The 25,510-nt window shown below is 43.7% G+C and overlaps 1 protein-coding gene and 1 long non-coding RNA gene across 2 annotated transcripts in view; one reads left to right on the forward strand and one right to left on the reverse strand.

The window, feature by feature from the left end:
- LOC111153796 (ferredoxin 1) overlaps positions 1–12,136 on the reverse strand; it is a 31,876-nt gene extending 19,740 nt beyond the window's left edge. The window contains exons 1-2 of the mRNA XM_022513036.1: positions 11,801–12,136; positions 6,712–6,836 (exon numbers count right to left, since the gene is read on the reverse strand). Coding sequence (XP_022368744.1) covers positions 6,712–6,836; positions 11,801–11,967 — 292 coding nt within the window. The 5' untranslated portion in view covers positions 11,968–12,136. The remainder of the gene's footprint in view (positions 1–6,711; positions 6,837–11,800) is intronic.
- Positions 12,137–12,244: 108 nt separating this feature from the next.
- The window catches only part of LOC111153797, a 63,342-nt gene continuing 50,076 nt past the window's right edge, over positions 12,245–25,510 (forward strand). Inside the window, exon 1 of the long non-coding RNA XR_002641042.1 lies at positions 12,245–12,367. This is a non-coding gene — a long non-coding RNA (uncharacterized LOC111153797). The remainder of the gene's footprint in view (positions 12,368–25,510) is intronic.

Below are 25,510 nucleotides of genomic sequence, written 5' to 3' on the forward strand. Positions count from 1 at the left end.
GAAAGTGAGGCACAAGGAACACCAGTGACTTACTCAAGTCACAGGTAGTAAAGTAAATCACTGCATTTACTTGGAGCAGTTAAAATAGAGAGAAGTGGAATAAAGATGAGAACCTCACCATCAGATCAAGAAGAGACAGCACACTGTCTGTCTGAACATCTTCTAGTTATCTTTCTCAGTGCATTCTGAAAAATCGAAAGCAACTAAAAACATTGTGTTTTCCACTGATAAGCATCTACCTATGTGATTATATACTGTAAATGTTACTTCTAACAGACACATATTGTACTTTAGAAATGCCATCACAGACTTACACAGTTCCTGTTGTTAGATATTTAGGTTGTCTCCTCTCAGTTTTTTCTTACAGACATTTTTAAGACAGGTAACCCATTCACACTGTTCAAAACTCAGAAAGCATAGAAAGTTGTAGAATGAGGGGCGTCTAGGTGGCTCAGTCAGTTAAGCACCTGCCTTCAGCTCAGGTCATGATCTCAGGGTCCTGGGATGGAGCCCCACGTTGGGCTCCCTGCTCAGTGGGGAGCCTGCTTCTCCCTCTGCCCCTCCCCCTGGCTTGTGAGCACACGCTCGCTCTCTCTCTCTCTCTCACTCACTCCCTCTCTTTCTCAAGTAAATAAAGAAAATCCTAAAAAAAAAAAGTTGTAGAATGAAAATCTTCTTCCTACCAACAGATAAGCACTGATATTTGGTTTTAAGACTCCTTCCAGAGACTTCTTTTCTTAGAAAGAATATATAATATCCCATATAATATCCCATTGTATAACTTACACACCAGCCCTCTATTGATGGGCATTTGGTTGTTTCAAATCTTTTGCTGTTACAAATATCTCTTTAGTAATAGCCCAGTATATAGGCCTAGTGCATACGATCAAATCTGTGGAGAAATGTATAAAAATCAATTTACAGATCGCAGGCTCCACATTAGCTTTCTCAGAGCTCTCAAAAGCTCAGCTTTCTGAAGGGCATGAACAATGTCCATCATTTCATTTACGTGTCCCCACTCAGAGCAGCAATGGCCTCCACACATTCTTATGTGAAGATGCCAGAGAACCTCCATGTCGTTTCCCTCAGCATTCTGAACTTCTGTAACAGCTGGTGTAACGTCTTTGTCCGGTAAGTCTATCGCCTCGGCCTCCCTCGGGGGAGCTTCAAGTGTGGGCCACACTCTCCCATTTCTTTTGGTGCTTGAATTTTTTTAACTGAAAGTGGACACTGGAGATAACACGATGTAGCAACTGTGGAAATGAAGGTCTCCACCCTGTGCCCCAGGTTTGATGTTGCTCCTGGTGACTTTCCTGTCTAATTTTCTCAAGTCTGTCTTCCTGGTTGTGTGTGGCCACTGAGGTCTCTGCTCAATTAGCTTAGTGGTCAGCCAGATGCCCGAGCAGGGTGTCCTTCAGTGCTTGGACCCAATGAGTCTTCTACCCTTTGCTGACAAGCTTGGTGTGTGTGTGTGTGTGTGTGTGTGTGTGTGTGTGTGTGGTGTGCTCCCCTCAACGTTCGAGCAGCCTACATGTCTGTCTCAGCCCTCACCGTGCGGGACCTGACGGGGAGCCAGGGTGAGAGGCTAGGATGCTGTCACGTCCTTCTTGGGCATGAGCAGGGTCCTGCACGTGTGCATGGCCCTTCGAGATCCCCAGGGCATTTCAAAGCCCACTACGGACATCTCGTTCCCCACATCTTCCTTTTAAATGTTTGGCCGGGCTCGTGCTTGCCCAGCTGGGGTGTGAAACAGCTGCAGGTGCCTGTTCCAGACTGAAGGCGCAGGGACAGAGCTCCCTGCACAGAGCAGTCTCGGAGGCAGGCCAAAGAACGACTCCCTGGGATGGAGCTTTCCCGGGAAGCTGTAGGACTCATGACCGTGTTCTGGAGATGGGACTTCCCGAGGAACTGAAACCCCATCCGCCCCTCCGGCGGCTGCGAGGCTGCTGGGCTTCACACCGAGTTCCAAAGCTGCAGAGTCTTAAAGCTACTGCAGGAGCGGAGAGGGGATGAGGGAAGGCCAAGTTAAAATGCACAAATGCTACTGTTCTTACCAAGGTCAGCGCTGGGCTCAGCACTTCACTTCCGATAGCCCGTTTAATCCTCAACAACCCTGTGAGGCCGGAACCTTTATAATCCTATCTCACAGAAGAGGAAATTGGGGCATACGGATTTTTGAGTGGCTTGCTCCAGGTCTCACGGCCAGTAAGAGGCGTCTTAGTGCTGGTTTATGAACCATAATCTGATTCCACAGTCTATTCTCAATCACTATGTGCTGTACCACTTTTCATTTGTGAGAGAAAAATTCAGAGAAACTAAGTTGAGTTAAAAGCATAGCTGAATGTGGGGGTGCCTGGGTTGCTCAGTCATTTAAGCATCTGACTCCTGATATTAGCTCAGGTCATGATCTCACGGTCGCAAGTTCAAGCCCTGTATTGGCCTCCGCATGCTGAGTGTGGAGCCTATGTGAAGACTACTTAAAAAAAAAAAAAAAAATTTTTTTTAAAGATGTAGCTGAATGAACTCATGAGGAACACAAATTATAAATTTTATAGAATATATATTTTTCATAAATTATCAATGAGTTCTTTCCCTAAATTAGTCATTCTTTTTTTTTTCTTTTCAGCATAACAGTATTCATTGTTTTTGCACCACACCCAGTGCTCCATGCAATCCGTGCCCTCCCTAATACCCACCACCTGGTTCCCCCAACCTCCCACCCTCCGCCCCTTCAAAACCCTCAGATTGTTTTTCAGAGTCCATAGTCTTTCATGGTTCACCTCCCCTTCCAATTTCCCTCAACTCCCTTCTCCTCTCTAACTCCCCTTGTCCTCCATGCTATTTGTTATGCTCCACAAATAAGTGAAACCATATGATACTTGACTCTGCTTGACTTATTTCACTCAGCATAATCTCTTCCAGTCCCATCCATGTTGCTACAAAAGTTGGGTATTCATCCTTTCTGATGGAGGCATAATACTCCATAGTGTATATGGACCACATCTTCCTTATCCATTCGTCCGTTGAAGGGCATCTTGGTTCTTTTCACAGTTTGGCGACTGTGGCCATTGCTGCTATGAACACTGGGGTACAGATGGCCCTTCTTTTCACTCCATCTGTATCTTTGGGGTAAATACCCAGTAGTGCAATGGCAGGGTCATAGGGAAGCTCTATTTTTAATTTCTTGAGGAATCTCCACACTGTTCTCCAAAGTGGCTGCACCAACTTGCATTCCCCCCAACAGTGTAAGAGGGTTCCCCTTTCTCCACATCCTCTCCAACACACGTTGTTTCTTGTCTTGCTAATTTTGGCCATTCTAACTGGTGTCAGGTGGTATCTCAATGTGGTTTTGATTTGAATCTCCCTGATGGCTAGTGATGATGAACATTTTTTCATGTGTCTGATAGCCATTTGTATGTCTTCATTGGAGAAGTGTCTGTTCATATCTTCTGCCCATTTTTTAATATGATTGTCTGTTGTTGTTGTTGTTGTTGTTGTTTTTAAAGATTTTATTTGTCCATTTGACAGACAGAGATCACAAGTAGGCATAGAGTCAGGCAGAGAGAGAGGAGGAAGCAGGCCCCCCGCTGCGCAGAGAGCCGGACGCGGGGCTCGATCCCAGGACCCCGAGACCATGACCTGAGCCGAAGACAGAGGCTTTAACCCACTGAGCCACCCAGGCACCCCTGATTGTCTGTTTTGTGTGTGTTGAGTTTCAGGAGTTCTTTATAGATCCTGGATATCAACCTTTTGTCTGTACTGTCATTTGCAAATATCTTCTCCCATTCCGTGGGTTGCCTCTTTGTTTTGTTGACTGTTTCCTTTGCTGTGCAGAAGCTTTCGATCTTGATGAAGTCCCAAAAGTTCATCTTCGCTTTTGTTTCCTTTGCCTTTGGAGCCATATCTTGAAAGAAGTTGCTGTGGCTGATATCGAAGAGGTTACTGCCTATGTTCTCCTCTAGGATTCTGATGGATTCCTGTCTCACGTTGAGGTCTTTTATCCATTTTGAGTTTATCTTTGTGTACGGTGTTAAGAGAATGGTCGAGTTTCCAATTTTCCCAGCACCATTTATTGAAGAGTCTTTTTTCCACTGTATATTTTTTCCTGCTTTGTCGAAGATTATTTGACCATAGAGTTGAGGGTCCATATCTGGGCTCTCTACTCTGTTCCACTGGTCTATGTGTCTGTTTTTATGCCAGTACCATGCTGTCTTGGTGATCACAGCTTTGTAGTAAAGCTTGAAATCAGGTAACATGATGCCGCCAGTTTTATTTTTGTTTTTCAACATTTCCTTAGCAACTCGGGGTCTCTTCTGATTCCATACAAATTTTAGGATTATTTGCTCCAGCTCTTTGAAAAATACCGGTGGAATTTTGATAGGAATGTCGTTAAAAGTATAGATTGCTCTAGGCAGTATAGACATTTTAACAATGTTTATTCTTCCGATCCAAGAGCATGGAATGGTCTTCCATCTTTTTGTGTCTTCTTCAATTTCTTTCATGAGTGTTCTGTAGTTCCTCAAGTACAGATCCTTTACCTCTTTGGTTAGGTTTATTCCCAGGTATCTTATGGTTCTTGGTGCTGTAGTAAATGGAATCGATTCTCCAATTTCCCTTTCTGTTAAGTTAGTCATTTTTAACCACAGTGTAGATCTGAACCCTGTGCAACTTTTTACAAGTCTACCTGCACAATTTTGTCTCTCCCTGTACTACTTAGGATGGAAGGCAGATGTCTGCATTTTTTAAAGTTCTGTAGAGGTTCTGAAACTCAGTCCCAGCCAAGAACCACAGCATTCAAATAAAAAACTCCTTAAAATTAGAACTGTATCAATTCTTTCTGGGACAGGTGTTCACACAGGAAGGACATCTCTTAGGGAAAATGACAGAAAGGCAAAAGGAAAGGGAAAGGCAGAGGTTTTGGGGTTAGAGACTTGAGTCCTAGACCTCCTAACTGTTCCATGTATGACCCCAGAAAAATTAATTTCCTTGAACCTCATTTTCTTCATCTATAACATAGAAGTTTTTAAAAAACAAGTCTACTTCTTAGACTTGTTACAAGAACAGATAACGTATGCTGGAATGTTGTTTGCACTCAAATGGCCGTTGTTATGATTAACCTGAACTGATGTTAGATGTAAGAATTCAGCAAATGTGATGCACTGTCAACTCTGGACAAAATCTACTCTGTGAGGCACCTGAGCAAGAGCTCATAATCTCATACGGGAGAGGAGAATCCTCCCTAAAGAGGAAAACCATGATGAGCATTAACATAGGCATATTTATTACATGAAGGGAAAATGGAGGAGACATAATTCTGATCTGGAAGGGCTCTTCAAAGTGCAGAGTGAACAATGTCTTGAACGAATCATAGTCAGATATACTCCTTGGGCCTTTCCTGTAGACCAGTGGTTCACAAACTTTAACATACATCAAAATCACACGGAGGACTGTGAAAACACATTGCTGGGCTCTACTGCAGCCTTTCTGATTCAGAAGGTCTGGCATGGGGCCTGAGGATCTGCATTTCCCAAGTGACATGATGCTAATGGTAAAAGGAACCCCCTTTGAGAACCACCACTCCAGAGAGAGAGAGATTGAGAGAACGAGCTTGAGCAAAACTGCCAAGTGAAAGACTGCATGTCTCTGAGCCACAGGAAGGCAGTTTCTGGAACATCTGCTTTGTGTGAGTCAGTAAAGAATACAGTCAGAGCAAGACATAAGAACTTTCTAACTAAAACACTTCCTTCTCTAACAAGAGGTAGATAAACTGCCCTTCCAGGCAGGGGAACGGACATTCAAGACCATGTGGTGATGCAGGTTAGCTGGACGTGTTGCAGTGACTATTCTGTAATACATACAAATATTAAAACAGTATATGACACACCTAAAATGAATATAAAGTTAAATGGCAATTATAGCACAATAAAAATAAAATTTAAAAAAGGAGTAAGTAACTCAACTCACTTAAAATAATGCATAAGCTCTATCAATACAAGAAAGCAACAGTCAAACCCAAACTGAGGGACACATTTTATAAAATAATGTACCAGTGCTTTTCAAAAGTATCAAGGTTGTGAAAAACAAGAAAGGACCAAGGAAATGTCACAGACTGAAGGGACTATGGACATATAATACCTAAATGCAACATGGGCTCCTAGATTGAATCCCAAAACAAAAGACAGTTGGAAAAACCAGGAAAATTCTATTAAATCTCAAGTTTTTGAGTAACTGAGTCAACATTAATTTCTGGGTTTTGATTACTATACCACAGTAATGTAAACTGTTAACAGTAGGGGAAGCTTAATGAAGATTATATAGGAAAATTCTTTTCTCTAAGTTGAAGGTATTTCCAAATATAAAGCTAAAACCAAAAGACTAAGTCAAAACTACTCCTCTGTGATAAAGACACTCATGATCTCTAAGCTGGTGTCTTTCAACTTCAGTTGCTACCCCCAGCTTAGTGGCACTCAAGTCATCATCAGTAAGGGAATGAGGCAACAGACTTCGGGGCACATGGTTAATTCAACGTACAAAGAAGAGAAATGCAGTATCACTCATATTCTTTATAAATGAGAATTTAACACTATAATGTCCTGAACTTTAGTATTTTACTTAGCATGCTAAAGGTTAAAATTCTGCAAAAAAGCGCCCAAAAGTTGAAACCCATTTAATGGTTTCACTTATAAATTTTAAGGAATGTCCCATACTCACCAAAACCATCAATATCTAGATTATTTTCGATCACAACATCCAGGAGAGAGTCACCAACTTTTCCTTTGGCTGTTAATGTCTCACCATCACGGTTTACGAAGTAAACTGTTATTTTATCTTCTGAGCTGGAAAGGAAGCAGTCCTTTATTATTTTTAGTCATTTCAAGGGATACTTTAAAATATTGTTTTCAGGGGCGGCTGAGTGGCTCAGTGGGTTAAGCCTCTGCCTTCGGCTCAGGTCATAATCCCAGGGTCCTGAGATCGAGCCCCGCATTGGGCTCTCTGCTCAGCAGGGAGCCTACTTCCCCCTCTCTCTCTGCCTGCCACTCTGCCTACTTGTGATCTCTGCCTGTCAAATAAATAAATAAAATCTTTAAAATATTGTTTTCAGGGGCACCTGTGTGGCTCAGTCAGTTAAGCAGTTGCCTGCGGCTCAGGTCATGACCCCGGGTCCTGGGATCAAGCCCCGCATTGGGCTCCCTGCTCCTCAAGGAGCCTATTTCTCCCTCTCCCTCTGCCTGCTGCTCCCCTTGCTTGTACTCTCTCTGTCAAATAAATAAATTCAATCTTTTTTTTAAAAACACTGTTTTCAGAGCCTGTAAGGCCAAAGAAAATAGGGTGTGCGTCTATGGAGGTGCACCCACACACACAAATAGGTTTTCTATAGTATTTTCTTTCCTTTCCACAGTTTGAGAAAAAGACATCACAAAGCTGAGGGGTGTCTATCTCTCCACCTACCAGAGAGGAAGCTCTACCCACCATCTTAAAGGAAAGAGCAACCACATTTCTATCAAGGCCACATGTTGTGTCACCCCAAGGGTCACGGTCATAGGTCACAGTCACGTGACAACATTTAGCAATCCTCATCAGTCATTACATCTATGTTGCTCTCCCACAGCTCTCTTAAAAGCAACGTCTCTATGTAACATCCCTAAAAGACGAGAGCATGGTCGTGGAGCACTGGAGAAAGGCCCATCGTTCTGGGGTCAGTACGACACTCGTCACGCAGGTGTCTGGTGGCCCTGTGGCTGTGAGGCAGCAGTCCGACTGTTTTCTGAGCGTTTAAACATCTCACTTTGCTCCTCATCATGTACTCAAAAATCAAAGGGACTAGAGTAGATCTGTGTTTGTTTGAATCCATGGGAGGATAAATAAAATGCCTCCTTACGTATTTCATTACAGGATATTATAGTACCCACCAGAGTTAGCTGACTGACTTAAAGCGCTTTCGCTTCTCACAAACATCACTACACAATCCGGGAGAAGAAATTCTGTTAGCAACTAGAAGCTTGTCATCCACCATCAGTCATTTTTAAATTTTTGCCTCACAAATGAAAAGACGTACTTCAGCTGAAAAGAATTAGTTGCAATTTTCACTACCGCCAATAGATGGTAATAATCCATCAAAGAAAACTTTCGTGTAAGAAAAAACCTAGAATTACAGGATCCCAGATTATCAAGTCCAATTATCTTATTTAACACATGAGACAACTGAAATCCCCTTTCAGATAATGCCCTCCCCGATGATTCAATGCTGAAAAAAGAGAATTGTATGAATTAAAAATTATCACCTGTGTATGTGTGTGTGTCCCCGAGAGAGAGAGAGAGAGAGAGAGAGAAAATGTCCCTCCAAAAGGGCCAGTGCTCTCCAATTCTCTTCACAGCCAGAAAGTCCTTTTGAAGTAAGTACTCCTGAACATTAGTCCTGATTTTGAACTAGGTAACCGCCGCCTCTCCAAGGCAGAGTGGCTGCGAACGAGGATACTCTGGAGGCGGGGCGGACTCCGCTTCCCCGGTTATTCCAAGAACACAGACAAAGAAAGAATGTAGGAGAACTGACCTCAGAGATACTCAGGACACGGAAAGAGTATGTTCTGTTGACCATCTGTACAAGGAAGACTGAGAAAGACGGAAGAAACAATGTTAAGATCTGCAGCTCAGGCAAGGAGGGCTCTAGTTAACCCAGAGTTCACAGAGATGGAGCAGCCTTGGGGAAGATGGAAATGAGTCCAAGTCTACACCTATTTTAATTGAGCTAAAAGAAAAGAACCAGAGAAGAATGTCCAGAAGCCAGATGGAAATACGGGTCTGAGTCCAGCACCGCAGTCTAGGGATCTGACAAGGACAAATGCCCGGGAGCTAAAGGCTGCAGGAAGGACAACAGCAACAATCCCATCCCGAACGTGCACCACTTTAAGCCAGAGGTTTTACCACTGCTGTTCTTCTGGAGCATTCTACTGCTAAGCTTACAGCACGGAAATGTGACATCAGACTCCTCTTCTATAAAATCAGGGTAACATGTAGATTCCAGTTTTAACAATGGAGGCAAAATACCTAACACAGAGGAGCGCTCAACAAACACAGATTCACAACTTTAAGGCCTCAGTCCTTTTGTTGCTGAAAAGCCTGAAGGCCTATGTACTAAAGGCGTAGAGTCCACAGAAAAAAACCGCAGAGTGAGAGCAATGAAAGGTCTGCTGAAGGCCCGGAGAGGAAGCAGAAACAGGAGAGGAAGGGTAATCTGCGGTGGACAGAGCCTGGAACCCAAGAATCAGATGTAGGCTGCAGCTGCGGCTCTGACACACGCGCGTGAGATGACCGCGGGAAGCCGCCCACTTCCTTGCTGGGGGACAGGCAGATGCAGGCAACAGTGACCTCAGCAAGCAGCTGAGACCATTCAAGGAAAGTCTGTGGAAACTCTGTTCCTTAAAGCATCATACACATGTACGTTACCCCAATACCTTTCTCCATCTGCTATTAGTCATTGGTATTGGTGGGTTTTATATTTTCCCCCCAATTCTAAGAACTCGCCAAAAGCCCTGAGCTGTTCCTCAGGGTAAGAATTCACGCACTGAGAAATACGGTCCTTCTAAACCTTCTACCATCGTCAATTAGTCAGTCAGCACCACACGCAGCTCTTTTCTTCGTTTGTTACCTTTTCCTACTGCCATTTATTCTGCTCGGCCACAGATGTTTTAAGGAAGCTGTGAGGGGTGGCCATGGTAAGTTTGTGACAGACTTCTCCTAGGGAGGGAAGTGATGGCTGCTGCCCACCTTTTTACATACGGGGGGTGCCTGGGGCATTTGGTCCAGGGAAAGGGCCCCTTTTAGGGCTCCCTACTTCCGTAGCCATCCTAACTCTTCCAAATGACTCCCTGGGCTAAAGAATTATCAATTCTTATGGTGTTTGCTAAACACCTAGTTTGCCAGCTACTTAACATGAATTTGTATCCCCAACTCCACCTACCTCCCAGGATTTTCTTGACAGTGAAGTACAACAAGTTTTGTGATGGCCCTTTGGAACCGAAATCACAACAAAATATGAAGTATTGTGTCTGGGTATTTTGGAGCAAAAGGACTTTTTCAACTCTCAGTTATTGATAACTTAGCTACATGCACAACTTTCCGAGAAGGAACTACAGCCTCTAGGCTGCTCTGTCCAGTGGAATGTATCTGCACCAGCAGAGATGTTCTGTACCTGCGGCGTCCAATACAGTAGCTGCTGGCCCCACGCGGCTGCTGAGTACTTGACATGCGGCCAGTGCAACTGGAATGCTGAATCTTTTCACTGAATTTAACATAAGTTATCTTAAATAGCCACATGTGGTTAGTCATATCCAAACTAGAAAACACAAGCCTCAGATAGTAAGACTTGGAAAATCTAGCTGTAGCTCCAAAGTCTGCGATACGAGGCACAAGGCCATCCACTGAAACAGGGCCAAGGTGGGGAAAGGAGGATTATGAGGGAATAGAACAGATGTGCTTCCTTTTAAGACAATTTGTCTAAGCAAGTTCAAACTTAGTAAGTTTAGTGGAGATAATTCCCATTTACAAAAGCACTCGTGTTCCCTTTAAATACTGGTTTTGTAAATATGTTCGATATATGTCCCAATTTATACACGATTTTTCAAGAATGCATCCACAGCAGAAAGCAAGACACTCGCATGTAGACAGGTCAAGGAAATAGGGACAAAGTAATCTGGCTTGCCTTCTCCATTATCTCCCCCACAGTCCATGAAACAAAGATTTATTGAGCACACTCTATGTAACAGGATTAAAGGGGGCAAGATGATTAAGTTCTAGTCTCTCTGTTCTTGGGGAGCTTATCAAGAAGAAACCAGATAAGGCAGTGGACAACACTCTGCCTCCAGTTCTTGCATCCTGCTGGGGGACAGCAAGGACCTGCATCACAGACGGCCCCACCACACTGCTGCACTCTGAAATGATGAGTACATTTTAACTCTGTGACATCGCAGAGGGCTGTGTCTTTGAAAAACAAATGTGCCCAAGAATATAAAACTTCACCACATTTGGGAGAAATTTTTTCACTTCAACATTTAATACAAAACACAACACTGTGGGCCTCAGTAGCTACAGTTCACGGGTGGCATCCCCTGAGCCCTCCCCAATTTGCGAAGCACAATACTACCTGTACTACCTGACTTAGTCTTCAAATAACTGTACGACGCCTACACTAGTGCTATGCTCCATTTATAAATGGGGAAACTGAGGCCTACAGTGATGAAGGAAGTTAGGCATTAAGCCCAGTTTAAAACCCTGCCTTGCCAACCCAAGGCAGAGCCTTTTAGCCCCGTAACCAGCTCGAAGAGCGGTCAGGGAAGTACCGGGAACAGAGTGGGTGTATTCCAAACAGACATTCCTCTGCCAGAGAACTGGAAACAGAATGTCCCAACAGGGCGGGGGAAAGGCCCAAGACGAAAACTGCTGGCCAGGACATCCGTGGGGAGCATCTTATGAAGGTCACTGCAGGCTCCGGTCAAATCAAAGGTCAGCGCCCAGCCAAACCCCGGGAGCGGGCGGCGGCAAAGCGCACGGCTTTCTGGAGGACCCCGGGAGGCGCGGGGAACGGGAAAGCCTGGGTCCCGCGGCCCCGATTCCCGCAGGCGTCGGCGGGACACAAGGGAGACAGGCCCGCAGAAGCGCTACGGGCCGGGCCGGCCGAACGGCGAGGGATCGCGGACACCCCCGGGACGCAGGCGCCTGAGCAGAAGAAGCGGAACGAGGCAGCCCACGCCGCCTCGCCGCGGCGCCCGGGACCCCCCACCCGCATGCGCACGCCGCGCCTCACCTGCTCCGCGCCGGCGCCGACACGCTCAGCGTCCGGGGCAGCTCCCCCGCGCCGCCGCCCCGGCCCGGGGCCGCGCGGGGTCCGGCGACGAGCAGCCAGCGACGGGCCGCGCTGCCCAGGGCTGCGGAGGCGACGCGCAGGAGCCGGGCGCCCCCCGCGGCGGCCATAGCCGGTGGTCACGTAACGACCGGAAGCGACGGCAGCGTTCGGCTCGGCGACTGCGAACAGGCCGCCGCGCCGGCGCCGGACGCCCGGGGGTCCGCGGGGAGGAGCGCCGCGGCTGGGGTCCCGGCGAGGGCCTGCTCGGTGCGGCGACCGCGGGCTGCGCGCGCCTTCCGGGTGACCTATAAACCCGGCGGCACCCCGAGTGCGGCGCCTCCCCCTGCCGGTTCCCACGCCTCCCGGGCGGGTGTGGCCTCTCGGGGGCGGGGCTGAGCGCGGAGGCGGCGCCCCTCCCGACCAGGTTGGCCTGCACCTTGCGGCTCCGACCGCGGTGGGCGCGCCGGAAGCCGGAGCTGTGAGAGGCCGGCGACGTCGCAGGGGAAGATACTGTAGAAAGACCTGCAGGTAAGGAAACCACCACTTCTGTTTCGCCCTTCTCTCGCCTTCTCACCGTTCAAAACAGAACAAAACCCAGTGTGGGCGATTATCATCCTGGAGTTCAGATTAGGGAAAAAAGGGAATTCTGGGCATTGTCAAACAAGGACAGTAGGAAATTTCACAATGCCAACAGACGTGATACACAGAGGAACAGTTATGATTATAAAGGGATAATGGAGAAAGCCGGTAATAATTCAGGGTCAATAAATGCTCGTTCAGCCCATGAAATCCATGAGTTTGGAAACCTTTTGATGAACTGTGTTTTTTTTTAAGGGCTTCTACAAAATGCAAGAAAGATGAACTTAAAAATACCCGTTGTCATGATTGATACGTTGTGGTGGAAAGAACGTGGGCTTTGAGGTCAGAAATAGCGATGTTCAAATCCAAGGTCTGCCACTCCTGAGCTCTGAGACCTTGGGGAATTATTGTCAAGGATCAGCGTTTCCAAAACCCTTAAACACTGATAAGATGTTCCAGTCTCCAGGGCCATTCTGAGGGTTACAGAAAAAAAAAAAAACCGTACAAGGAATGGCATAATGCGTCACAAATCTTAATGTGATAACTTCCTGGGCCCCCGTCCCTAAAGCCGTTTTAAAGATGCCAAAGGTCAAAGTCAAGTGGATATTGCGGATTTGCTAAACACAATAAAAGATACTTTAAAAATTAATTAAATGAATTAAATAGTTATTATTTAAATATTTAAAAATTTTAAAATACTTTAAGAAATATTCAGAACAAGGAAGTCTAGACCTGAGTAAAGTTTCTCCAGACATTGTGTGCTGGGCCTTGAATCTGATGGCAGAGAGAAGGCAGTCATTTGGCTCCCAAATTGCCTAAATCTTCCCATGAAGAGAGAAATTTTCAGGCTGGAAAGGGACCACAAACCCAGACAAGTTAGTCGGAAAGAGAAGGTTGTAAAAGAACAGTTAAGTTTTTTTTGTATATAAGATCAAATCTTTAGATTGAGATGAATTCATCTCTAGGAAGAAAATGGGAGGGATGGGAGTACAGACTTTCTTCTGTCAACAAATCCAGTTCAGCTGGGTTATGGCACGTGCAGCTTTGTGCTTCGTGTGGTAGTGTGTATACATTGTTCCACTTAGAAACCCCCATGCTACCAGCCACAGGGCCTGGAGCATATCAAGTGGGCAGTAAATACTTGTGAATAAGTGCATATTGTCATGTAACTTCTGTTAGTAATCACCACAATTCATGAAGCAGTTACATGAAAATTAAAGATGGAAAAAATGTTCTCCAGATTTTCAAAGATGGGTAAGGCTTGATCCCAAAGATTGCAAATATCTATTCAGCAGGATTATAGAGGGGATTTATAAACATGTGGTCTCTGAACACAGATTTAAAAAGCAATATAGAATTACTGAGGAAGAGCTTTTGCTTATGTATTTGTCCATCTTATAAAACTCCTGGGGCTCCTGGGTGGCTCAGTCGGTTGGGCATCTGCCTTCTGCTCATGATCCTGGGGTCCTGGGATTGAGCCTTGCGTCGGGCTCCCTGCTCGGCGGGGAGTCTACTTCTCCTTCTCCCATCCTCCACCGGTGCTTGCTTGCTCTCTCTTTCTCTTCCTCTTTCTCTCAAATAAATATAAATTAAAAGAAAACTCCCATCCCCCGGGCACCTGGCTGGCTCAGTCCTTAGAGCAGATGACTCCTAATTTCAGGGTCATGAATTCAAGCACCACCTTGGGCATGGAGTCTATTTAAAAAACAAAACAAGACAAAAGAACCTTGCACCCTGCCATCTTTCACTCCTGTCAGAATCTTGAAGCTCTTTTCAAATTCTGTTTTTCCCATGACGTTGTGCCTGTTTATCCCAACAGATAATGTTGCCTAAGCCCTCTGTCTGTTCTTGTAAAACTGACAGTACCTGTTATTTCAAATAGAATAACGTTCATGAGGGGGCTTCGCAAACTGAAACGTGTCATAAAAATTCAGAGTCGGTGTTTGTTGAGTACCTGTTCTGCACTTCGTGGTACCGTGTGCCCCATCGCACATACTTTATGGAGCCCCTCTAAACAGAAGCCCCCCCAAAGTCAGGATGCTGTCTTAGTCACCTTCATATTCCCAGCACCCGGCCCATTGCCGGGCACAAAACAGCCATTTCATAATGTCCCCGTTAAGAGCTGTATTAGGAACTTCCACAGTGTGTGTCTCATTTCCTGATCACAGCAACCCTGTAGAGTAGACGTGTCTTTAATCAATAAGTGCCTTTGATCAAAAACTATTTATTGACATAAGCAGTGCATTGATCACCAAGCTAGTACTAGAGACACAGCAGTGAATAAAATCATCCCTGCCCTCTTATTTTACAGGTGAAACTGAGGTGCCCAGTGGTGGCTTTCTTGGAATCATACTGCTAGTGAGTTGTGGATCCAAAGTTTAAATCTAGGTCTTCCTGCTTCCTCTTCCCAAGTCCAGGGCATAAACACAAAAAATGATATTTTTATTTTTAGTATATTTTATTAAATATTTACATATATAATTTTATTATATGTGTGTGTGTATATGTTCTTTTTTTGAGACAGAGAGAGAGGGACAGCGAGAGTGAGGGGCAGAGAAAGACAGAGAATCTCAAGCAGGCTCCGTACCTAGTGCAGAGCCCGATAAGGGGCTCGATCTCATAACCCTGAGATCATGACCTGAGCCGAAATCCGGAGTCAGACAGTTAACTGACTGAGCCACCCAGGTGCCCCAGTTATCATATGTCATTAATATGTATTTACATGTCACATGTAAATGTGACTGTATTCAATAGTAGGTGCTTAAGATTCTACACGGTCCACATCATTTAGGGATAAGGTCAGCAGTTCTCTGAATTTTTTAAAAGGAGTACAAAATGCGACCCCCAAGAAATTACTCTACCCCCAGGTATTTATTGCTAAGGCTGATGATACTGGTGTGTTTCCTAAATTTAAAGATATAATTGGTATTTAAATTAATTGACCTTCCTGTCTGTAGTCTTGTCTTGCTCTAAAACATCCTGCGTACTGCTAGGAGGCTGATGCCGTTAAAATACTGATGATAGGATTGTGGCACCTGGGTGGCTCAGTTGGTTAAGTATCTGCCTTTGACTCATGTTGTGATCCCAGAGTCCTGGGATGGAGCCCCGCGTCACACCCTGCTTCTCCCTCTCCCTCTGCCACTCCCCCTGCTTGTGCACTCGCACTCTCGCTCTGACAAATAAATAAAATCGTTAAAAAAACACTGATATGATTGTGTTACTTTCTTAATGAAAATCCCTGAATGACATTTCATCCCCGTTTATTAACAGACTAAAACAAACTGCCCAGCTGGACACACAGCTCCCCTCAACCTCTGCCTTCTACTGCCTGTCGGTCCTGCATTGTGCCCTCTTCCCTGCAGGTTCTGTTGGCTGCCTGAACCCGGCTGACTTAGAGCTGGCCTCCGGGACTCCAATCCTTGCAGGAACCATTCTCCGACATAGGCGCCTTTGGGAGCCTTTCACATTAGAAATCCCTCTGTCACAGCTTCAACTTTAACTGTTATATGCAAATAAGGCTTGGATCAAGTGACTCGGTCAGTTTCCGGTCCTGTTTCTTTGTTAAGATTACTTTTTATATACTTTTTAACTTTTTTTTTTTAAAGATTTTATTTATTTATTTGACAGAGAGAGATCACAAGCAGGCAGAGAGGGAGGCAGAGAGAGAGAGGAGGAAGCAGGCTCCCCGCCAAGCAGAGAGCCCGATGTGGGGCTCGATCCCAGAACCCTGAGATCACGACCTGAGCCGAAAGCAGAGGCTTAACCCACTGAGCCACCCAGGTGCCCTACTTTTTAACTTTTTAATATGGCCTTCAAATGTTAATACTTGGTTGTCTTTTTTTTTTTTTTTGGTCTTTTAGCCGCTCATGATGAATAATTCACTTGGGGCTGCAAAATGCAGGTGTTCTGATCGTGTCGTTCCTTCTCCATTGATCACCCATGCTACTCCTATAGACAGATTGGCCTTCATACTCCTACAGACAGATCTGAAGTAGAACCTGTATGGGAAACGCAGGATAAATACTTCAATGTTTCCCTTTATTCATCTGCTATACTTAGAGTTTATTCATGTTCTCTCTGTATTCAAAAGCTCGTTTTAAAAAGTTATAATCTTTTGGGGCACCTGGGTGGCTCAGTTCGTTAAGCATCTGACTCTTGATTTCGGCTCAAAATCATGATCTCAGGGTTGTGAGATTGAGCCCCTCGTCAGGCTCCGCACTGGGCATGGAACCCACTTAAGATTCTTTCTCTGCCCTCCCCACTTTATTTTTTATTTTTAAGGTTTTATGTATTTATTTGACAGGCAGAGATCACAAGTAGGCAGAGAGGCAGGCAGAGAGAGGGGAGGAAGCAGGCTCCTCACTGAGCAGAGAGCCCAATGCAGGGCTCGATCCCAGGACCGTGAGATCACGACCTGAGCAGAAGGCAGAGGCTTAACCCACTGAGCCACCCAGGCGCCCCTGCCCTCCCCACTTTTAAAAAAGTTATAATTTTCTAATAAATAGTATATTTCACCTAAATTTTCAAAATCTGTTGGCATAAACCTTTTCCCTAGTGTTATCTTTTAAAAAAATTTCTGCTATATCTATAACTACATTTCTTAATTTTTATATTATTTTCTGAGTCTTTCGTATTTCTTATATTATTTTCTGAGTCTTTTCTCTTTGAATAATCATAGCGAGAGTTTGTTTATTGGTCTTCTCAGATAACAGCTTTGGCCTGATTTTTCTGTGCTATATCTTTGTTTTCTAATCTTATCCTTTATTTTTAAGTGGTCTCTACACCCAGTGTGAAACTCAAATCCGAGATCAAGAATCACGTACTTAACCTACTGAGACTTCCAGGTGCCCTTATTCATTTATCTTTATGATTTGTTTCTTTCTACATTCTTGGGATTTACCTGTTTTTTTCGTATTCTAACTTCTTCATCTAGATACTTAGTTTATTCATTTTCAGTTTGGTTTTTATAAGAAGTATTTAATTTCTCGAAGTATTTAAGTTTCCTCTAAGTAGTGTGTTTGGTTGTGTCAAAGAGTTTGAAACGTAATATTTTCTGTATTACTTGGTTTAAATATTATCAGATTTCCATGCTGTTTTTCCTCTGATGGTGAGCCATGTGGAAGTGTCATAAATGTGTAAATATACAAAGGTCAGAGGTCAGTAACACCGCAGAAGCAAAGACCAGTGAACCTGAAAACACAGCAATAGAAAGTTTCCAGAATGACATTCAAAGAGAAAAAAGACTAGAAAACCGTAAGACCATGGCATCATTGGCCTGTCGGACGATATCACATGGTCTAACACACTTCTGTTTGGATTCCCAGAGGAAAGAGAATGAGACTGAAGCAAAGATGTTTAAGACCTTTTTATACCAACAAAAATTAATAGAGCTCCTGCTGTCAGACTCCCTGAAAGAACTGCTACGAGGGTGTTTACTAGGCAGCTTCTGCGACCCCACCTGCAGGGTGTGACCCCCCCACCCTGAGCATGGGGCGGACCTGGTGATCGCTTCTGACAAATAGAACACAGCAGAAATGATGCGGTGTCCTTTGTGCCTTATGTTTCCAGAGCCTGTGAATTGTGTCTTGCTGGTTCTCTTCCTCTGTTGCCTTCCTTGTTTACATGCTTTGGTGAAGAAGCTGCCATGTTGGGGACCCTCACATGGCAAAGAACTAACGACAGCCTCTAGCCAACAGCCAGCAAGACACTGAGACCTTCATCCAGTTATCCAGTCGTAAAGACGGGAATCCTGTCAACAGCCATTTGCGTGAGCTGGGAGGCAGCTCCTTCCTCAGTGGAGGCTTGATGTGACTGTGTCCCCGCCCAACACCTCGACCAGGCCTCTGAGGCTCTGAAGCAGGGGCCCCAGCCCAGCCGCCCCAGATCCAGAAACAGAAAATAAATGTAGTTCCCATTCATTCCACTTTGGAGCAATTTGTTAGGCAGCGATAGATAGCTAATATAGTGTTCTTTGAGAACAGTGAACTTGAACCCAAAAGGAAGGACTAAGAGGCAAGAAGAAATGATAAGCAGAAAATTAGCAACCATGTGGGTAAATCTTAAGTAATAATTGGTTGTAAAATAATAACAGCAACTATGGTCTCATGAGAAGAGAAAAATAAGAGCAAGGTAGAATTTGTTATTGAACCAACATGTAATCAGTAATAAGACCAAAAGTGCTACTGACACAATCTTCTCTCCCTTTCTTTTCCGTAACAGGATATCTTATGTTTTAGCTGAACACGTGTCTCACAAGCCAGAGGCCACACTTCCCAGCTGCTCGTGCAGGTGCATGTGTCCCTGTAACAGCTTTTGCTAAAGCTCTGCGTGTAGAAGTGATGTGTGCAACTAGGTAGCCTTTTTAAGGGGAAGCTCTGTGTTTTCCCTTCTGTCCATTTTCCTCTCCCACTGGCTGCAAAATGGCAACAACCAGGGGGATCATGTTAGATGCAAACACAGAAGCTAAATCTTAGAGATGACAGACGGTCAGAGTGGGTCTGCCAGCCTGGGTTCCCTGTGACCGCGTATGGCAGAGTTGCCTCCCAGCATTGGTGCTGCAGCCCCTGCTCTGCGAGCCCAGCCCGTTCCTGAAACGCTTCACGGGAGAGCACGGGAGAGAACGTGACACTGATGCTGCGTAAGATATTTACTTGAAGAATTCTTGTTACCGCAGCATAGCCTCGATCCTGACAAATACATTCTTAAAGCTCCAAAAGAAAGAATGAAAGAAGGGAGAAAATCATTTAAAGCTTGTTTTTTTTTAAAAGAATAAAATGAAATCTTGAAAATAAGTCCTAATATATCAGAAGTAAATGGATGAAATACACCAATGAAGAAGTAGACTTTCGTTGAGGATGCGGATATTCTGATTCTATGACATTTGGAAGAAATGTATCAAGATTATAAAAGGTATAAAAGGATAAAAAAATACAATCAAAAGGTAGTTTGCCCTATTGCTGTCCAATTAAAGGGACTGTATTTAAACCCAATTAAATAGACCAGGGAAAATGCATTATAAAGGATAAACGTGGTCACTAAAAAAATGCTAAGCATTTAAATCAATTTGGAATGTCTAGCAACTCTAAACTTACAAGTATCTAACAACATAGCATATATTTATGAATATAAATATATTTACATAATAAAGGTATTATATAAATAAATATATTTTTATCTATATGAATAGATAGAAAGTTTCTAATTGGATTTACGTGTATGTTAACTACCCTGAGATATTTACAGACTTCTGATACTTCAGTGTTGGCATATTTTGTTTTCAGGACTGTACTGTAGTAGTGGTCAGTAGCATAGAATGGCAGTGCTTTAATCACACTATTATAATTGAAAAAGACTCACTGCACAATGTTAATTCATTTTCATTCAGTTTTAAGTTGGAGAAAATGGCCAGAAATTCTTTCAACTCTACAGTTTTAAAAAATGCAGTGTAGGATGTGTTTTTAATTTCTGAAATTTGGGCCAAACTATTTCTTGCCAAAATAGTTTCCAAAGTTCTAGTTTCACAAGGCATGAAAGTCCCTCAGTGCACTTAGACACCTATGTGTGAAGCAGAGACAGACTGAGCATTGCCCTTGAGTGATACCAGTGGCTTGATTTTCCAATAGCTCAAATCAAAGATCATTTGATTCGCCAATAGCTCAAAAGTCTTCTTTAGCCTCGGGCCTGGACTAAGTCATCGTAAATATTTGTAGAACAGCAGATTGGCGTATTGTGCATAGGGTCCAAGCCAGGAGAATATATGGTTTGTGGAACTGTTCATTCACAATGTGTCACTTTAAATTTTTTTAGTACAGAACACTCAGTAAATGGCCAAAAGTTCTATGTCTTTGCAAAAGATTGCTACCTTGATGTAATCTTTTGCAGCCATATCAAAATGATTATCTTACTATTCTGTAGGTCAGATTTGAAATGGGACTCCCAGGGCCACATTCCTTTATAGAATCTGTAGGAGAGAATCTGTTTCCTTGTCTTTTCTGGCTTCTAGGGAGCCACCTGGAGTTTTTTGTTTGTTTGTTTGTTTGTTTGTTTCCCTTCATTTGAGAGAGGGTGAGAGGGAGAGAGTGAGCACGAGGAGGGGGAGGAGCAGAGGGAGAAGCAGAGTCCCTGCTCAGCAGGGATCCTGTCACAGGATTCCATCCCAGGATCCTGGGATCATCACCTGAGCTGAGTGAAGGCAGGTGCTTAGCCTACTGAGCCACCCAGGCACCTTTTTAAAAAAAAAAAAAAATTCCCAACTGCATTCTTGGGCTCACTTCTTCAAGAAACCAGTCAATATCTGGTCAGCTGGTTGAGTCCTGATATCATCACATCCCTTGAATCTTTCTTTCCCTTTTAAAACATTTATTTATTTATTTAAAGTTATCTCTATCCCCAACATGGAGCTTGAACTCAGGACCCCAAGATCAAGAGTTGCATGCTCTTCTGACTGAGACAGCCAGGTGCCCCTCCCTGAACTTTCTTTATCATATCTCTCTCTTACCTCAATAGGAGAAATTTTCACTTTTAACAACTCATGTGATTTGTTGGGGCCCATCTGGATGATCCAAGATAACCTCCATTCTCAAGGTCCCTAACTCTAATCACGTCTGAAAAATCCCTTTTGCCATATCAGATAACAGATTCGCAGGTTTCCAAGAATTAGGGTGTGGCCATATAGATGGGCCATTATTTTGCTCCCACATTTGAGCTTAAATATCAAACAAGTTCAGCATTAACATTAACCACTGGAGGAGCCTTTCCATCATCACTCCTAATTTCTGGGCTGATTCTGATCACTGTTCATTAATTAAGGTTTCAAGATTTTCTTCAACATAAAGAAGTAATACGTATTGTGCCTACCATTGTGCCTACCAAAGATTTTGCAGTCACTGGAATGTATTACAAGAGAATAAATATGGTAATAGCTAACATTTATTGAGTGCTTACTCTACTCCAATACTTTTCTAGGTGCTTCACATGTTTTGAGTTATGTAATCTTCACAAAAACCCTGTGAGGTGGGTATCAGCATCATTACCATTTTACTGAGGAATAAAGTTTGTTGAAGTTTCCATTTAAATTAAATGAAGATTTAGGGTGTTACCAAAAGAAATTATACCAGATGGCCTTCAGTATAGTGGTTTTTAGAATATACAAACACAGAAAGTGTACCACGTATTTTATATTGTGTTCGGTCAAAAATGAACATATTCACCTTTAGATCTGAGAGAGAAAATAGAATGGAATCTACACATTTTCATTTCTTTGAATCTGAAAGAAATTCATGTGCCGGTGTGTGTGTGTGTGTGTGCACGCCTGTGTACATGATTATGTGTGAAGAAAGAGAGTGACTCAGCGTGGAAAGGGGTTTCTTCGGTTCTTTTTTATCTTGTTCCTACCATTTTTTCTCTGTGATGTCTGTTCAGAACATTAAATGTGTATTTCACCCTTGGAATTAATATGCAGATATTCATTTGGAATTGTTAATATGCTGGTGTTGGGGAAGAAAGATTTTACTCTATCAAGTTTCTTCTGACTGATCTAAGAGTTAAACTGACATGCAATAGATCAACAGGAAAAAGTCAAATTGAATTTTGTTTTACAGGGAATCCACAAAGACATAAGATTCCAAAGACAGTCAAGTGAGATAGATTATATATATATGTCATCCTGAACTAAGGAAAAGGGGGTAAGGGGTCTGGAATTTCAGAGGCAAAGAAAGCAGTCCACCAGAAGATGAGAAAGAGTAAATGTTTGGGGAACAAATGTTTTTCCAAGGCCATTCAGTAACAATGAGACAAAGAGAGGACTTTGATCAAACAGACCTTGCTAAGCTGTTCCCTGTCAACCATACCCTGTTCATATGACAACGTGGGTATCTATGGTGATGGTTCTCTTCCTAGAGCAGGTCCACAATCTAAATTCTTTTAGACAGTAAGATTTCATCCTGAGTCTTTTAATGAAGAAGCTTGAAATAATCGGCATGCCAGAATGGCATATTTGGGGCTGGCTTGCCCTTGGTTCCTGCACAGACCAGACTAGAATAAAAAACAACAGTTAAAAAAAAAAATCAGTTAACAGTATTGTGGGATAGGTTAAAGCTAGGCTCCAGCAGGGCAGCAAGTGATTTCTTTGGATTAAGATTGAGTAACTGGAGAGCAATTGCCAAATTTCCTTAGATGATTGACTTATAGCTTTGGGTTACTAAAAATTGTTTTTGTTCTCTTCCAATGTCAGTCATCACTTAACAGGAGTTTCTGAATATTACTCTGCTGTCTAGCCTCAGATTTGGGGTCTGCTGTGAAGAATCCATTTTCCATCAAACCTTGCTTTAAATTTTGACCAGCTTTTCAACTTCCCAACTCATTTTAAAACTTCATCTTTGAGCAAATTAAAATCACTCTGCCTCCCATTTTCCATAACAGATAAATGGTCTGTTAAATAAAAATCCAGCACTTGACAGCATGATGTTGGTGAATCCATGGGGCAGCAGGCACCCTGCTATGCTCCTGGTTGGTGTGTAAAATGGTCTGACTTCCGTGGAGGGCAATATGATAATATTCATAATATTACAAAAATCGTTTACCCTTTAACCCACGAATCCCACTCGTGGGAGTTTGTCCGGTGTGTGTAGCTATATAACATAAAATGATGTGTGCACAGTGTTACTTATTAGCATCACTGTGTGTATTAGCAAAATATAAAAAGTATCCTTCATTCAGAAATTAAATGAACTGTGGTACTACCCTGCAATGGAATAATAAGCAGCTGAAAAAAAAGTAAACGAAGCTCCTTGTGTGCTGAGGCACAGTGATTTCCAAGATGTATTGTGAAGTCAGATTATGTCATTCTGTCCCCAGCTAGACCCCAAGACCTCACCTTTACTGCTCATCTCCACCCACTTTTGTCCCACATTGTTCCTTAAACTCTTCCCAGCGTAACGTATCTCTTACCTCAAACTGAGGACCCCCCCCCCCCAAGTCCCTCCCCACAAAGCAACCCTGATGGAAACCGCAACTATCCCTTCAGCAGTAACTCCTCCCTGGAGGGAGCACTCCAGCAGCCCAGATCACCCAGACCAGTTTGGGCTCGACACCAGACTCACACCTGCCCAGATGGACCACGGAGAGATGGACAGGTACCTTTTACCTCATGACCATACTGAAATCTCCACCCAAGGAGGAACACGAGCCTCATTTACATAACCTACAATTTATGCGACTTCTAGGCCTGTGTCCTTAAGGTCCTTGTGTGACCTCACACACACACTTCTCCCTACAATGACTGGGCTCTAGGAAATACTCCTCCTAACCCTACATAAAAGGAGTCACAGGGAGTCACGGCTTTGGAAATTCTTCCCCGGATCCCCTTACTTGCTGCAAATATTTTTCTTTGTCCAACAACTCCATCTGGTGTAGTTTCTATATGTGACTCACCAACAAGCAAACTCCTGTTGGTTCAGTTACAGTTCCTCTGCTCAGAGTACATGAATGGCTTCCCAGCTCATTCAGTGCAAAAGTAAGATACGATGGCTTACGAGACCCGGTAGGACCTGTCCCTTCTGCCTCCCTGACCGTACTTCCTACCTCTCACCTACTTCTTTCCTGCCCCTTTTCATCAGCTCTTCCCTCTGCCTGAAATCAGGCTGTCCCTCCAGACAGCTACATGCCTCCCTCCCTCACTTTCTTTAGATGTCTTTTCAAAGGTTACTTTTTTTAGTGAGGCCTTTGCAAACCATAAATAGCAACTGCCCACCCCCCTTCCCTATGTCCTCTTCCCTGCTTTCCTGTGCTGTACAGCATTTATTGTCTGTCTCACACATTTTCTTTTAAAGATTTTATTCATTTATTTGAGAGGGGGAGAGAGCAAGGGAGAGCACAGGAGCAAGGGGAGGGAGAAGCAAGCTAGGGGCTCGATCCCAGGATCCTGGGATCATGACCTGAGCCCAAGGTAGACACTCCACCAACTGAGTCATGGGGTGCCCCCATCTCACACATTTTATACTTATTTGCTTATTGTCTGTCTCCATATCCACCCTTCCCCCACCTTCCAGGACATACTCTTCAGGAGGTTAGCAACTTTAATGTACTCCCAATAAGAGTGGAGTAAATCCTCTGATTTAAATAAATCAACGTTTGCCCATAGGAAGCATTTAATAAATATTAGCTGAAAGGATTAATGAGCTGAAAAAACTCACCCCTAGACTTGAGGGTAAAAATAAAATGAAACACCCAGAAATGCAAATTCAAGTGTTAGAAATATGTGGAGAGCCTGGTGGGCCCGATGTCCCTGGGATAAAGAGGTCACAGGGACCAGAAAGCCACATAAGCTATGTGCAAGACCCAGGTCAGCCCCGGGGATTCTAATAGTGGTAATAATTATCAATGGCAGTTTGCCAGAAAGGCAACTTTTGCATATTGAAAACAGTAATTGAGGATCAGTAAAAATCGTTAAACAACAAAAATTCAACTGAGTAGTTTAAAAGATCAAATTGGCTTTATTGAATGATTCACGAATGGGGCAGTAGACCATCTAGCAAATAGAAAGGAGCTCTTTTGAGCTGCGGAAAAAAAAAGGTTTTTAAAAGAAGAGAGGGAGACTAAAGGGGAAAATACTAGCAAAGGATACATTGTTTCAGGCAATGTCCCCCTCCTAAGGGAAGCAGAAGCTCTATCCAGTAAATTTCCTAGTGCTGACCAGGAAATTCATGTTGGCCAAGAAAGGGTACATGCCTGGGGGTTGAAACTGCAGTTAGCTTAGGCATAGCAAGTCTTGGTTTATGTATTCACATGGAGCCCTTAACTAAGTGACTCCATTTTTTATTAAGATTTTATTTTTAAGTAATCTCTACATCCATGTGGGGCTCAAACTCATGACCCTGAGATCAAGAGTCACATGCTCTACTGCCTGGGCCAGCCAGGCACCCCATAAGTGACTCCCTTTCAAACCTATGGTTTTCTTTTAAACGAAATGGAAGGTTGCAGCTTCTATAAGCCACACTAGCCAAAGTAACTAATTACTATTAAGGGACACTGGAACTTCCCTCCAAAAAAGCAAATGTGTTCAGAAGGAATGATCAGAATCCCTTTAAACTCCTT

The sequence above is a fragment of the Enhydra lutris genome, unplaced genomic scaffold, assembly GCF_002288905.1.
Source record: "Enhydra lutris kenyoni isolate GAN:26980312 unplaced genomic scaffold, ASM228890v2 scaffoldscaffold34, whole genome shotgun sequence".
Classification (NCBI taxonomy): Eukaryota; Metazoa; Chordata; class Mammalia; order Carnivora; family Mustelidae; genus Enhydra; species Enhydra lutris.